This window comes from Coloeus monedula (genome assembly GCF_965178545.1).
Source record: "Coloeus monedula genome assembly, chromosome: 7".
In the NCBI taxonomy this organism is placed as follows: Eukaryota; Metazoa; Chordata; class Aves; order Passeriformes; family Corvidae; genus Coloeus; species Coloeus monedula.
Genome location: NC_138787.1, coordinates 11,406,469 through 11,421,997, shown reverse-complemented (window position 1 = coordinate 11,421,997; position 15,529 = coordinate 11,406,469). Strand labels below are relative to the sequence as shown.

Genomic DNA, 15,529 nt, shown 5'->3' with positions numbered 1-15,529 from the left:
CACTTCTCCAGACCTCAGTGAAGTCTGAATACACACTCATGATCTAAGGGAGAGATAAACAGAGGATTTAGGGCCAGATCTGAACAAGTATGGCAAATTTTACTGAAATGGTATTTGAGGCACCTGAGTTACAACCTTTGCAATAACACAGTTGCTGTTAGAGCAGACCTTCTCTTAAGCAACTTACCAACTCTAACCCACCTTTATCCAGGATCATGTGTTAAATCACTGCAAAATCATGGGTCAAAGTTGTTTCATAGCTTTACTCTTTCAGTAATGTGCAACATGAACATAATAGTGTTATTAAGAAGTCAAAAATAACTTAACACAATAGCTAGTTAAGATTTTCCAATGATCAAACTTTCAGCAATTACTTTTTGTTAAGTTCAGAAAATTAGCATATTTGTTAATCAAATTAATTTAAAAAGTAGCTTTTAAAAATAAAAGCAATGCTTTAAATAAATATAGTCTTTTTTTATAACCATAAAACACTTAGTCCTGTTAAATGTAACACAAATACTCCACTCAAGCACAGTACTTAAACGATTGAAATGAATGCTGTGAGCACACGTGGGCCGGACACCAGGAGGGATGAGGATGCATTGCTTCGGGACATTCTCTGTCTCCTTTCTACAGTGGCACAAAGAGGCAGCCAATTCTCAGAACTACCCCAAACACATGACATGCGTCAGGATTTTGTAGCTGCTGCACAAAAACGCTGGCACCCTGTTTTTCCCCTAGCTATTTCTCTACACTACATCTGTAGCAGTTCTTCAGCCCTGCTTTTAAATCTCTAGCACAGCATGAATCTTAACCACAAAAACGTAAGGCCGGAGCCTGCTTGCTTCATCCAGCTGACGCCAACATCTACGCAGAAGGTGGCAAGCAAGGCCTGACCTCTCACACATCTTGCATTAAAGCTCACATTTTGTGAAATCTGGAAAACCTTCTTTTCAATACTGGCACCACTGGGTGTTTCAGAACGGCCTGAAGGTCACCTTCAGAGTTCATGACCACTGAAGGGTATTCACAGCTCTCCCCATAATTACAGGGCTGACTAGCTATGGTCATTACTACTCAAGTTAATGCCTATCAGCAAAGACTGTAGCTGTCTTGCAGATCTACAAGGTAGCAATGTTTTGCTGGAATAAACTAAATTAGCTAGTTCTTATGTTAGTATGTGCTGTCTGGGTGTATCCTGAAGAGCAGTTTGCTAAATTCAGCAAAAAATACACCTCAAATTTACTGATAATCTACCTAGTAACTCTGAACATTTAATATCCTGTTTACTTGGTTGTAATTGTTCACTAAAAATCACCTTCAGGGTCTGCAGCAAACCACCAGTTTTGTCCTCACAAGAACAGCTGTCAGTGATATTTGCTGTGTTTTGTTTGTTTAAACAGCACAACAGTAATGTAACCTATAAGTTAAATGATAAAAGCTGGAGAGTAAAATAAAGCCCAAAACTGATACAAGTGCTCTCAATTTGTTTTGATTTTCAGAATGAACAGGCCTATTCAAAGATGACAAAGGAATAAATTAGCAAATGGCTAATGTAATGCATGAAAGGGTGTCTACAGGATTCGCATGTGCGCACACACACGCACTTGCATACAGACAGCCTGGCTTCATTAGAAATCTCACTACCAGAGTTTAACTTGGATAAATTAACTGCATTAAAATACTGACATTGTGAGGATTTTAATACAATCATACCCTGTAGAGGGCACTCCTGTGTGAATTTTTAAATGCTTTAAAAAAATAGTTTAGAGTTATTGAAATCTGTGAAAAATGTGACAGCTCTGCCTCTCCTCACAGCCTCCCATTCTCATCTCCAGTATCCTTCTCCTGTATTGCCTCCAGGCACCGTTTTGCCTTGGCATCCGCCTGCCCGCTCCCAGTTTTGCTCAGTCCACACGACAGGCACGCCAGCTGGATCTGCTTCATGTTCTCCAGGGCTTCGTTCTTGGCGTTCTTCAGGAGATCTCCTTGGCCCTGGGGATGCACAGACATGCAGGAGAGAGTCAGGGATTGCACACATTGCTCAGGACCAAAAGCAGCAATACTGCTTTCATGTCCCTACAGGTCCCAGGTCCTGTCTCAAATCATCTCTGCCCCCTGGAAATGGGACTGAAGCCCCTCCTGCAGCTTGGTGTCAGCACAGTGAGGAAGGCAGCAGCCAGCACTGGACAGGGTGGGACAGGCACCAGACTCCCCCCACTTCCACATCACCACCCTTGGGAGGTAATTTCAGCCTGAACTGAAGGAGGCTGTGGGAGAAGACATTTCCTCTACCACAGTCAACAGCAAGGTCCTGCCAGGGACAGGGCAGCGAGGGAACATGGTACCCCTCTCCCCATGCCACTGCTCTGTCCCTGCTCCCTGGCATCAGATCCCACATGGCAATGGCTGCGTGTCCCCAGCCAGGAGCCCCTTCCGAGGTGTGAGACCCTGATAACCCACCCCTCGTTGCGCCTGGGTTTGCTACCCAGCCTTGGGCCCGCCTTGAGCAGAGCAGGCCAAGCTGTGCCCACATGAAACACATCGTCCTGTAGCACTCCAGTGAATCCTTCTGAACCATTTTGTTTGGGATCTTCGAGAAGTCAGATGGGAACAAGACTTCATAAACAACACGCTGCTTCTGTATCTTCTCAGAGCATGTAAACGTGAGGTGACTAACAGGATGTCAACCCAATTTGTAACAATCAGGAAAAATGTGTTATATGAAATTTATATTAAGGAGTTAGGGTTCAGAAATGCCAAAACGAATATTTACGCAATATTGATATCTGAAGTGCCATGAGGCGACAAGATTCTGGAGCTACAGGATACAAATAAAAAAAACAGGAGATGCATCTGGTTATTAAAATTCAGTATCAGTAAGAACTTGAGCTCTTCTCTCTTAATGTCACCCCAAATACAGCTTGAATTACAGCACATGCTGCAGCTGGTTACACTCATATTCAGAAGGAATACCTCCACTGACTGAAATGTCACTTTCGGATCTCTGCCACCTAACCTGATCTCCTGCAAATCACAGGAGACAACAGACACTGCAGCGGGACCTTGGGCTCACTGGAGGGGTGACTGAACACTGTGCCTCCTTTGGTTCTCAAAACAAGTCAGATGTGTTGGATGAGTCACAGCGTGACACCTTCCAGCAGTGGGAGCATCTCTGCTCTCCCTTTCCCCAGAGCTAAGAGGAAGGATGTATCCTACACTGATGAGCACAGTTCCCTTTTTGCCAGCGCCTGGCACTGGACTCACAAGGCCTGAACCCCTGTACACAATGTTCACAACGAAGAAACAATGGTGGCTTGCAAGGCTGCAGCACTGGTAAACACCACATGGGACACCACGTCATCCAGGGACGGCAGCCTGTGCCTGAGAACGTGATTGCCTCATCTCCTGGTGTCACAAATTTGTCCCTGCTGAACGATGCAAATCACCATCCAGATGCTGGGAACACAACTCAGTGTGAGAATAACAAAAAGCACTGGGACTGCATGAGCAGCTCTGTGCTATTTGCTATGAAGCTCTTTTGAAGGGATTTGTGTTTCGGCAGCATGACAGTTATGGGAATACACAGACAAAGAGCTTGGGATCCAGTCAGCAGGCATGGTGTGAAAAAACAAAACAAGAATAATTTATGCAGCAGATATTTCTTGTAGCTGTGAGCTTGCTTTTATGTCAGAGGTTTTGCTTACAGTTAAAGACAGTAGGCAGGAATTCAAGAGCCCCAGAGCTGCCCACCTTGGTGTTCTTCCCTGTCTACAAATGGCACAGGAATATTGCCAGTGCCGTAGTGACAGGGACAACACCAGCACATAAACCAAGTATGTATCATTAACAACAGGATAATGTTATCAAAAAGGGTGTATCTCCTCAATACATCTTCCATCTCTTCAAATTGCACAAATGCAGTTTTAAATAGTTTGGGTTTAGGATGAAATACCCCTGGCTGCAGTGGGGTGGCTGCTACTTCTTATGCACACAGGACCAAAGACACCAAAGACTTCACCACCAAACAGGGAAAAATCAGTCTGATGATGCTTTGCAACCTTAACTTCCCCAAGCCAAAACCTGGCGCTGTGTATTCATGCCCAAGAATGGAAAAATCCTCTTAGTGCAAGAAGCAACCCCTTCCCAGGGTGAGAGCAAAGCATGGAAATCTTTCTCAGGGTGGCCCACAAACTGTGTGTTTGTCCAGGGACTGAGACAGGCACGGACAGAAGCTATTTGGGATTAGATGCACCGCTCGGAGGACAACAGCCTGAGTCTGCCCTGCCAAGACTCACATTTGAAGTCCCCAGAAGCCAAGGGACTTCACACCCCACGTGAAAGTGGCCAAGCCACCCGCTCTCCCTTATGCATATTCTGATTTCACATTTGGGTAACCAGGCAATTCAGAGTACAGATTTTGTCTGAGGCAATGCACAACATGTCTTTGAGTTCCAAGAAAAAACACACGCCTCCTGAGCATACTTCCAATATTTTGAAGACATTCTTATTTTACAGTGATCTAAAAACAGAAGTGGACTTATCAAAATAGTGCAATTCCATTCATGTACGGACCAAGTGATTTATGTCTTAGTCTCCTTGTGGTTTTTATTTTTAAACAGCTGGTTCATTTGAGCAAGACAAAGAAGCAAAAATGATTTTGAATCATCTGTCATGAGAAAATTAACAACAAACTAGCCCTCTCTGACAGAGCTGTCATAATTCTAGAGACACCATTAAAAAAAAAAGTCTGTGTGCATGCTCTGTTTGAAAAGCCATCTGTTTGCTTTGAAAAACTGGCTGCGAGCATAATCCACTTAAGAAGAATGTCAGCAAAATTGTGTCAACACCTTAACGAACTAAATACTGGATAGGAGCTAGAGTAAACTTTACAAGCACAATTGCATTGAAACAACCTTCACAAACCAGTCATTGTGATCATTTCTGTGCACAGAGCCATCCTGCTTGCCCTTCAAACAAAGTATCTCTCTTCCAGACAAGGAGAGACCATGACAGTCCATCTCCCTTCTGCTATTGGTATCACCAGCCTTTCTGGAAATAAATACTCGTGAGAAAGTTTAAACTCAGCATTTGGCAGGACAGTGAATTAAGCCAGAAGAGACTAATCAAGTGTTCTAACAAAAACTGATCAAGGGGTCTATTTTCATTTAGCCTTAGGGAGCATTAAAAGTCAGGTTTCGTACACCTGACTACACCTAACTGCAGAGCCTCAGCACAAATTAACATTACAGGACAAATAACGCAGCTTGTCAAGCAACTGCAGGATTATAAGCCTTCACCTTGACATGTTAATACTGATTAGAAAACCCATAATCTGACATGGCTTTAAATATTGTTCAGTTCCAGTGACAACCCATGAAAGGCTTTAAGAAGCACAAGTAGCTCTAGACAGACACTGGCAATGGCTACAGATGGGACAAATTCCATATAGTTGTAGGTTCAGTCGGGTTTTTTCCAAATCAAATACCAAAGTTTTTATGAGTCAAAATGACAGCTCTATATCCAACAGCAACCCCCTCTGGAACTGGGGAAATGAAAGGTGGATTAGGTTAGTGGCACGTTTTTGTGTTCAACTTCACGATACTATTTCTTTTATATACGTTGCATGTATATTTCTATGTAAATATAAATATATGGGCATGTACATTAATAATTACTATTTCTATGCTTTCTAGGAAACACCCTGCAACACATAGGCCATGCCACATGATTGTTGTGGGCACCCCCAGCGCTGGGGACCCCAGTTATGGCACCAGCAGCACCCGTAGCCTCTGTGTTGGCAGCTCCCACACCAGCACTGGGGGCTGCAGGAGGACCCTGAAGGCCAAGGCTGGGCCCATGCAGGAGTAAACTGCACTGACAGGTGCTCCACATGAGCACCTTGCACTGCTCCTGGTGAAGAAGAAAATCCCGTGCTGAGCAATAGGGCTTTCCTGGTGTTCCAAACTGGCATGTTTCCAGGGAGGCTGAAGCAGTAGCTGTGAAAGCCATTTTCTAATCTGCTGCTTGCTAAAGCAGACAGTTGCTTATCTCCTGAGCAGACACATTCTCTGACAGCACATTATGGGAGCTTTTCTCTCCAATCCTCAAGGGCTGAGTAAATACAAACAAATAACAGAGGTCTTAACACCCATCCCACATCATGCTCATGATATTACTGCTATTTTTTAACTTCTTCTCAAAGAATCAAGCTCTTTCATTACTATTTAATCACAAAGTAAAATCTCCAGAGGCTGCCAGTGGGCGCCAGCGGGTGGCTGAAAAAGCCAGCCACAGTCTAATGGAACTGCCGCAAGCACCGCAGCACTCCGCGTTTCAGAGGCAGCACAGGCATGGTAACAGCACTGACAATCTGTGCCAAGGGACTCCAAATGCCGGAGACCTGCTGTCATATTGGGATACTCTGGGTGGAGGCAGCATTTACTGCAAGGGGGGCATTTTCAAAGTGTCACAGTAGGACTAATTGTGTTTAATATTAATAAGGAGGCACACAATTAAATGATCTCACATGGCTTTGAAAATGTAATCTTGGGGAGGAAATCATTAATGAAAAGATTACACTGTTAGGTTAAACTTATTACAAAAAGCAGATATTTTTCCATGCCTCCTTCAAAGTTAAATGTGGGAACAGTTGAGAGGAATTTGACCATGATACATTCACATTTCAGAACAGACTACTCCAAAAAAAACAGTGTTGCTAAATCAGTGGAGACTGTAAAAACCCATCGTTTTCATTGGGACCTGCAGATCGTTTGTCAAGAGCTTTGCTTTATTGTCTGTGACAGAGATCATAATGCACATGTTGGCACAAAAAATTACTGTACACAAAGATTAGACACAAAGCTATAATCACTTTTCACACACTGAAAAATAAAGGATTGCAAAAACGAGTTACACCACAGGAAAAGCAGGGTTCAAATGTTACTTGCCAATTTATCTTTAAACCCTTGCACAGCAGCAAGTCACTTCCTGTCAGGAAAATAAAAAGGCCACAAGTATAAAAGATGGCACTTAAATGGCATTCCTTGTGCTACTGGTGTATCATTTAAGGTCTGAGTTTTGGGCACAGCTTCTCACTTGCCCATTCTGAACCAAATGCAAGAGCTTGTTTCTACCTGGCTGAAACCAGCAACAACTTTGACACTGAGTAAATCAGGCAATCTGATCGAGTGCTCGCTGGGGCCTGAGTCATCACATTTTGCAGGATGTGTTGGTGATTTCAGACATCTAACTGAGCATCTCATTTTGGTATATCAGCACGTTACTGACAGCCAGAGACCTCTCCCATTTCCCAAAGTGGGGTCTAGCAAAAATTTGCAAGAAGGAGACAGCTGAGAATCAATTATATCACACAGAGAACAGATTTGAGATGTACAGAAAAGAAAACATCCACCTAGGGAAAGGCAGTCACCATTATATACAAAGTGCTAAATCTCTGTAAGCAAGAGCAGCAAAGAGTAACTATTGTGGAATAGACTATTGTGTGCAGTTCTGACACAAGGTTACACGATACAAACCAAATGAAATGATCTAAGGTTGTGCCAAGCAACAAGGTCAGAAGCTCTAGGGCTGATCTGCTCAATGCAGTGTAGCTCAATGCACTGTAGCCAGCAGCTGGCACACCTAGGAGAACAAGGCTGAGGATGATGACAAAGAGGAGGATAGTTAACAGGAACAATCTCCTCCTAATCTGTATCTAGCCCAAATTATTCTTCATGTCATCTTTTCTCCCTTTGCTTCGTGAAACAGCCATACAGATGCTGGCTCCAGGCTTTCCTGCCTATCTCTCATTGCACAGGAGGCTGAGCAGGTAAAAACCCAAGCTCCTTTTCCCAGGAAAAGCACCGGAAGCACAGAACCAGCCCTGACTGCACTGTATGTCCCATCTGTTTTACTCCTTACTCAGGGAGAAAATCCCATTTGCATCTGATATTTGCACGAGACAAAACCACACCTGCAAGAAGCACTCGAGGCCTTGAAGGCACTGCCTTCACTGCCTCGCCAAGACACACAGCCCTAAAGTGACACATCCCAGCCAGCAGCCTCCTGCCAGCAAGCACCTAATTTAAGGATAACTGCTGGGACAAGTTATCTCTGCAAATACCATCTACAAAGCAGTCTCTTTTTCAGAGCAGCCAGTTGTAAGGGAGAGAGAAAAACAGCACTACTCCATGTGTCTGGGAAAATTCACAAGGCAACTCCCAAAACAACCTGGTCCCATATAAAAGCAGAAAGGTGTCTTAGCAATTCAAGGGAAAGCGGGCAGGAATCTGGATTATGGCACCTGCACAGAGCCCATTCAGCCATGGCTTGCCCTAACCACCCAGCAGGTTCCAGTGGATCAGCCCAGTCCTCTTTGAGGCAAAGATCTCTGTAGGTGTTCAGATACCATAGCAACGGGACACAAAGGAAGTTAATTAAAATTAATAAATACATTACAATAAGTAGAATAAACAAATAAATAATGAGCAAAGTAAGCAGAAATTAGAATGGCCCTAACTTGTAACACAGACCAAATGTTAACCTCACTTGTGGCTTGGATGCCATTACACACCATGGGCTGTACACACCCAGTGCATTTGTGACTGCAGGGGGGTACTCTGACCCAGGGATGGAGCCTGATGCTAACCACGTAAATGTGGTGTGTTAAAAACAATATTCGTATTACCTGAAAACCAGTTCCATCTGATTTTAATTACTTTTGTTTAAACTCCCAAATGAGACCAATCTGACAGTTGTTCAATATTAGGCTGTCCCACACAAAACCCAGAACTTTCACACTGATTTCATTCACCATTTGGATCTCACTCCAAACATCTGGATTGGGGAGGATGACCTAAAGGGATTTACAGAGCTGTTCTGCATGAGCCTGCTTAGTTTGCTAGGAGGCTGGTGACATTGATTGCACAGCCAAGCAGTCAATCCCAAAGCACGAGGCATGACATGAACAGCTGGGAAGAGGGAATGCTGTTTGTCTCTGCTGGTATGGCTCTCCCTTGAAGAACATCCATACCATTTCTTGCCTTCTTTTCCAGCTGTTGGAAAGGTGCAGTTAAAATCTACGTGGTTGTGCTGGATACCAAGAGACATCTCCCACTCCACCACATTGGGCAAGGCTGCCCAGTTATTACAAAACTGCCAGTCCACCACTTGTATATTCCCAAATCATGTGACACAGCCAAACAGAGACCCTGAGGGCAGCCTGGGAGGTGGACATGAACAAACAAGGAGAACCTCAATGAGAACAGTCAGGCAATTACCAAAGAAGCAAATACTCAGAAAACCTTCTGATTCTGGCTACTGGCCTTGCCAGCACGAGGATATCACTGCTTTGTGCAGCCATGGCAACTTAGGAAAGAGGGTCTGTATTTGTAATTCTCTTACAGGATTTGCCTAACATGACAAAGGCGAAGGATATACACGGCCAGCTTGCTCTCAGACTCAGTTGAGTGCCCTCCCAAACCCTACTGGCCCTCGACCAAAGCCTGACAAGGGATTAACACCAAGCATTTGTTTGAACACCTAACTGGCAAAAGCACTCATGCTATAGCCTTCCCTATTGATCTTTAAAAAGAGCTCTTCACTGAAATCCAGGGGCTCTTGCAAATCAATTACACTGTATGGCTACTAATTTATTCCTTCAAGCAGGCATTTTATGTATAAAAAGAGTGGGCTTTTATTTTTATTTTTTAAATAAATGCCTATGCTTCTGTCTCACATGGGCATTTAAATTAAATTATGCTATATCAGGCTGTCAAAAGCAATGAATGTGAACATTGACTGTAACTCTGTTGCAGAAGGAATTTGCTTTCAGAAATAATGCCATTAATTTGATCTTAGCCATGTGCTAAGCAGTTCAGCTGCCTGTGTGTCTCTTAGGCACTACATCAGGCAGACAGTTTGCAAGCACAGCCACAAATGTACAGACTCTGGCTGTTGACCCCTCCATTCTAGGAACCTGCTTTTTTTCTGGTGACAAGTTTAAAATCACAGGGTTGGCTGGGAGCCCAGGAGTTTATTTTTTATACACAGCCATGAAATGAAAATTGAAGCTGTATGTCTAGGCACTTATTTCTTAATCCTCCTTTGGTCACAAAACCCAATTTCTCACAGGTACCAGTGCCAGCACTAACTGGTAGCTCCAGTAAGGTCCAGAGACTCCCAGAAAAACAAAACAAGGGGAAGAAAGATGAGGCAGAAAGTGCACAATTTTTTATTTTTTTTTTTTTTGCATCTGATTTTTCTGAGTAAAAGGACCAGCTGCAGGAAAATAGATGTTTTGCAGCTAATGAAACACCTGTGAAAAGCAACCCCCAAGCAAAACATTTGGCTGGCACCCCTTGCTCCCAGGTGCCCTCTGTGCTGACTCTCAGATGCACAGGCTGCAAGCACAGAGTTAACACCAAAATCATGTCCTTCATCGCAGTGTAGCCAGCAAAATGTCCCTTAAGTTCATCAGAACCTGGAAAGGGTTTAGCAGCCAACTCTGAGCTGACTCCATTTTGACTGAAGACAACATGCACCAGTGCTGGTTTGGGTTTTTTTGGAGGGAGGGAGGGAGGGAGTGTTGCAGCAATGTCACACAAACCAGTTACTGCTCTCTTTTGAATTGCTGGAGGTAATAGCTAAAAAAATACCTACAGCTGTGCTTAATTCTAACTGAAATAATCTAATCAAGATGAAATCAAATTGTGCCAGTCAGAGCAGATTGTTTGTGGAGAGAGCACCCTCAGCATTGCTCCCACATGCAGCTCCTCAGGCTCTGCTCCTTTCGGCCTGCCACAAGCACTAATGCCTTAGCAACTATGTGGTTTGCAAATCCTGCTGCTGCAGTGGCTGCTGGCCAACACCACCAGCTGACTGGGCCATGGGAATCTGCAGAAGCTGCCCAAGCTCCCTACTCCTACTCCCCCAGAGGGGACAAGACCCCTCTCCTCTATTCGTGCAAGGAGCTGTGGGCAGCCAGTTTCTAACCAGTTCACAAGCAGCACAGGCCACAACCAACTTTATGCTGAAGCAGAAAGCTTTACACTAAGACCAAAGCCTCCAAATAACATGAAGGGTTAAGTGCCAAAAGAAAATAATACCACAGACCACTGCCTACTAGGAGGCAACAGGTTTCTACAGGATCCCTAAGGAAATGCTCTGATTTGCCTCACTCCTGTCCAGGGATCAGCCCTGTCATTCTGGTCCCCTGCAGTCAAAGGCAGGTTTGCTGGTGAGACTGGACAGTGAGCTCAGTAAAAGCAGAGCTGAGCCACCCTCTCTGCTCATGTTCTGCCAGCCAGTGGTTAAAGAGGCTCCTGTGGGCACAGAAGCTGTGGCCTCACATGCTAACAGGGCTTGTTTCCCCTGGTAGAATCCCAGCCCTGCCTTCCCAGCGCAGATGTGAAATCAAGTACGAACAGGAGCGGGTAGGGTTATTTTTGTAAGCAGAACACTGACCGACCCAGCAGGCAGAGAGCTACTGAAAGGAAGCAACTGAGAGGGGAGGAGAAAATCAGCAGGGGTCAGAAACAGGCCTGGGTGGAAGTGAGAAACGTCTGTGAAAGATGGGAATGGAAACCCACAGCAAACTGAGTGATCTAAGCACAAAAATTAGTGGTGCAGGATAGGGATAGTATTCATTTACAAATTTATTGCCCCAAAATGTCAATGAGGGAAACGGAACAAGAATAATTTACAATCCATTACAACACTATGCCACAGAAAACACGAGGCTTTTCAGCCAAACTGAACTCAATTTTTAAGACTGATACAGAGGGCTGTAATAATACCTCCACCCTTACTGGGGAGGGTTAGAGAAGATGAGTTTAGACTACCCAGCATCAGACCACTGAGCTACCCTCTGAAGGAAAGTATCCTGCTGCTGCTGGCAGCCTCCAGTCCCAGCCCTTTTATTTCAGACTGCTAAATTAGGCTGCTCAGGTTGTCCAACTCCTGCCCCCAACAACGCTTGAAAAGGTAAAAAAACTAGTTGGGGTGCTTTTCTGTGCCTTCATGTGGCTCAGCTCCTCCCCACTGCTACATACACCAGCATCCCTAGGTCACCACCCCATGAAATGGGAACCCAGGGAACAGAGTGAGAACGTAACTGCAATTATCACCTCTATTGTTACTATTCAAAGCGACCACAGCCTATCAGTCAGCTCTTCCTGACAATACCGGACCTGTGTCGTTTCTGTAACACAGAGGACACTGGAGAAAAGAACTACTAAGTAGGCATTTTTAACTTACTCCTTTAAGTTCGACTGCTCTCATGTAATAGCCTTTCTGACATCAGAAATACCATCTTTTTGTGATCTAAAAATAAATAGTAGCTGCCTCAGCACCTGAATCACTGGTTTTGTGCCCACTTTTTTCTGCAAATGGATCCCACCTGTACCTGGGGAAATAAACCACAAGATAGTGCCCTTTATCTCCCACAAGGTTCATCACCTGACACTTGGACTCATCTGACCCAGGTAAAAAAAGACTGTGGCTGTCAAAAATGCAAGACTGCAGTTTCCCAATCCATTGTTCTACAGTAAAGCTTACTTCCACCCACAGGTATTTGGGCCTCTGATTTCCCTAGCTCCTGTGGAAAGTTTTGGGAATGCCTGCCACATTTAGGGCTTATGTGATCTACCGTAAGATCTAGGGGAGAATAACTGCAGAGCAAATGCCTGGTCTCACTGAACACCCACAACTTCCACTTAATGCAGTTTGTGGCTTTTCATCGTCACAGCCCTCCCTGCAGACCCATATTGCCAATAATCACACATGTAAACACAGAAGTCTTTACTCCACAGCCTTCTACTGCTAGTGGCTCCAGACAATAAAAATGAATCAATACCACCACTGAGTTAAAGAGCATTTCACTTTAACCACAACCCTCAGAATATGCAGTGGTGCGGATGAACACTTTTCAATGTCAGAAGGCAGTAATGGAATCTAGACTGGTACAATGAAATGGGGAAGGTCGTGCCAGCTAACCACTGCCTGCTGGATTCAGAGTTTGGCTCCCCCGACTCATTTACTCACACAAGCACAGAAGAAGTCAAAGGTCCTGGCTAACAATTGCATTATGCACATTCTGATATGTGGAGAGAGGATTTCTATCAATGCTCAGGCAGGAGGGAGAAGGTGAGGACTTGGCATTCACACAGAGACATGCCATCCCCCAGCTTCAGCCAAGCACCAGGGCCAGGTACTGCTCCATTATAAAATGTATTCCTGGATTTCACTGAGGCCACTGACAGTGCCAGGGAAAACCCAAACACCATCTTAGCAACTGCAGAGGAGGAAGTTCCAATGGAGCAACTGGCAGCTTTCATTGCCTCCTGAGCTCCCCCAAGGAACTATCTTAAATTAGACACCCATTCCCCCACAGGGAGCAGGTTTTGTAGATGCTGGCACATAATTCACACAACAAAAGGGGCAGTCAGCTTGTCATCATTTGTAAGCTCTGGGAAACTGTATGTGATCTGCTGACAGGAGCTGTAAGGAGCTCCAAATATACCACAAGGGTAATTTTTAGACTATGTTAAACCTCTTATCACACACCATTCAAACACAACCATTTCAGGCGAGTACCAGTTACAGCTCCCAGGGAACGGCACAGCACGGATTTAACAATAAGCAAATGCTGGAAAAAAAAACAGCGTACAAGCAATTCTCTCTTAATGTCCTTGCCATGTACAAATCAGTGCTCTGATACTCAACAAATTCCGAAAGTAGCTGTGGGTGGAGGCTCCCTTGTGCAGACCCACCATGGATGCCTTAGAAGCAGAGCCCTTCACTCCCTGAGGCCTTCAGTGCCATGAATAACATCCAGGCAAGGTGGTGTAGGGCACTGCCAACCCAGGAAGGAAAAGGTCTCTCCAAGCCCCTAGGTGAGTGCCAGGCATTGGGGCAGTGGCCCTGCCTGGGGCACTTACCCAGTGCCACCGGAGGGCCCAGAGCAAAGGCTCCCAGCCTCCCAGCACTGCCTCACTGCCTGAGCCATGTGGACAGGGCTGGCAGCTTGCCTGGGGTTACACTGCAATCCAGAACACCTGACAGAGGCAGCTGCTTCTTTTCCTTTGTTCTTTGTTAGTACAGCCATTGACAGATAAAAGCAAGAAATGTGTGAATTTCTGCGGAAACTTGTACTTCCATTACAGCTTTTTTAATTCCTCCAAACAAGGTCACGTTGTCAAATGGGCGTCAACTAGATTCCCAACTTCCACATCTTCCAGGCTGTGTGAATTAACTCCACTGCAAGTACAGCAGTCTTTGATATTCATGTCTCAGATGAAAACTCACTGTTGCAGGGGAGGGAGGGGATGGTGGCAGAAGTTGCCTAAATTCCTGTGCCACCTGCAGTTTCTGGCTGCACTGTCTCTTCCTCCAAGGGATGTGAGATGACTCTGACCCAGTTTTTATACCCAAGCAATCATCCTTTGGTGGGGAACCATCTACATTTAGCCACCTTTCCCTCATGCCACCCCTCCTCTTACCACTGCCTCACCTTAATAGTACCAACTTTCCAACACAGTTCTGCAGTTCTGCCCAAGCACATACGTGCAGGAGTAGCTACTTTTCCTCAAAAGATGAGTATCTTCGAGAAACTTGTAACCTTACCAGCTGATTTTTCAAATAACCTCTTCACAAGTGATAATCTTGTTCCTGCACAAAACAGCTTTCAGAGAACAAACTCTTTTTGTATTCCACCTGAACATTATTAATTACTTTTCCAGTTGCAAAGTCTTTGGACCGAATGACACACCCCCTCAGGAGAAGCTGGCCTCCACACCCAGGTGCCAAAATCCCTGCCAGGCTGGTAGAGAAGGGTGACAAGCATAGCAGATGGGGCTCAGACTGTGATGGGTCTGCCCCAAAGGCACAAGCACAGCAGGGCCAGGTCCCACACAGCCACCCCAGGGCAAAGGTGGAACTGCATCATGGTGATGGACAGTGTGAGAGCCATGCAAAGCTTAGTCCAGATCAAGGGTGGGGGTCACAGGTGCTTCACCCCCCTCACTGGCATGATTTAGGTGATACAACTGGGGCATTGCAGAGGGAATAGGATTTGAAGCAGGGGAGAAGAAACAGTAAAGACTGAGATGAAAGTGAGGCACAGAGAGATAATGGAATTATGACAGACAACCAAGCAGAGGGCTTCACTGAGCTGCCAGCCTACACAAGGAGAGAGCTGGGTATCTATTTTGCGTTTCAAACATCTTGACAAGCCTCCACTTGTGAAGTGACACTAAAAGTGGTTTTCTATGCACAGCACCTCAGTGTGCCAATCCTCGGCTGGGCTCAAAGCCCATGCTGCTGAGGTGGCCCTGGCACAAGGGGTACCATGCATGGTGACCCCACATGCTCCTGGCCCTGTCTCCCACCACAACACAATGCATCTCACCCTGTGTGCACAGCCAGCAGCTTGGCATCAGAGCCATGGCTTTTGGCAATTTGTCATATCACTCAAACTAAAAGACATCACAAGATTCTTGTGATCCATCTCTGGCTTATTTTAGTCAAA

General features: G+C 45.1%; 1 protein-coding gene across 1 annotated transcript in view; it reads right to left on the bottom strand.

The window, feature by feature from the left end:
* Positions 1-205: 205 nt before the first annotated feature.
* Positions 206-15,529, bottom strand: part of PLCL1 (phospholipase C like 1 (inactive)) — a 186,185-nt gene continuing 170,861 nt past the window's right edge. The window contains exon 6 of the mRNA XM_082285445.1: positions 206-1,995. Within this exon, the coding sequence (XP_082141571.1) occupies positions 1,813-1,995 (183 nt within the window). The 3' untranslated portion in view covers positions 206-1,812. The remainder of the gene's footprint in view (positions 1,996-15,529) is intronic.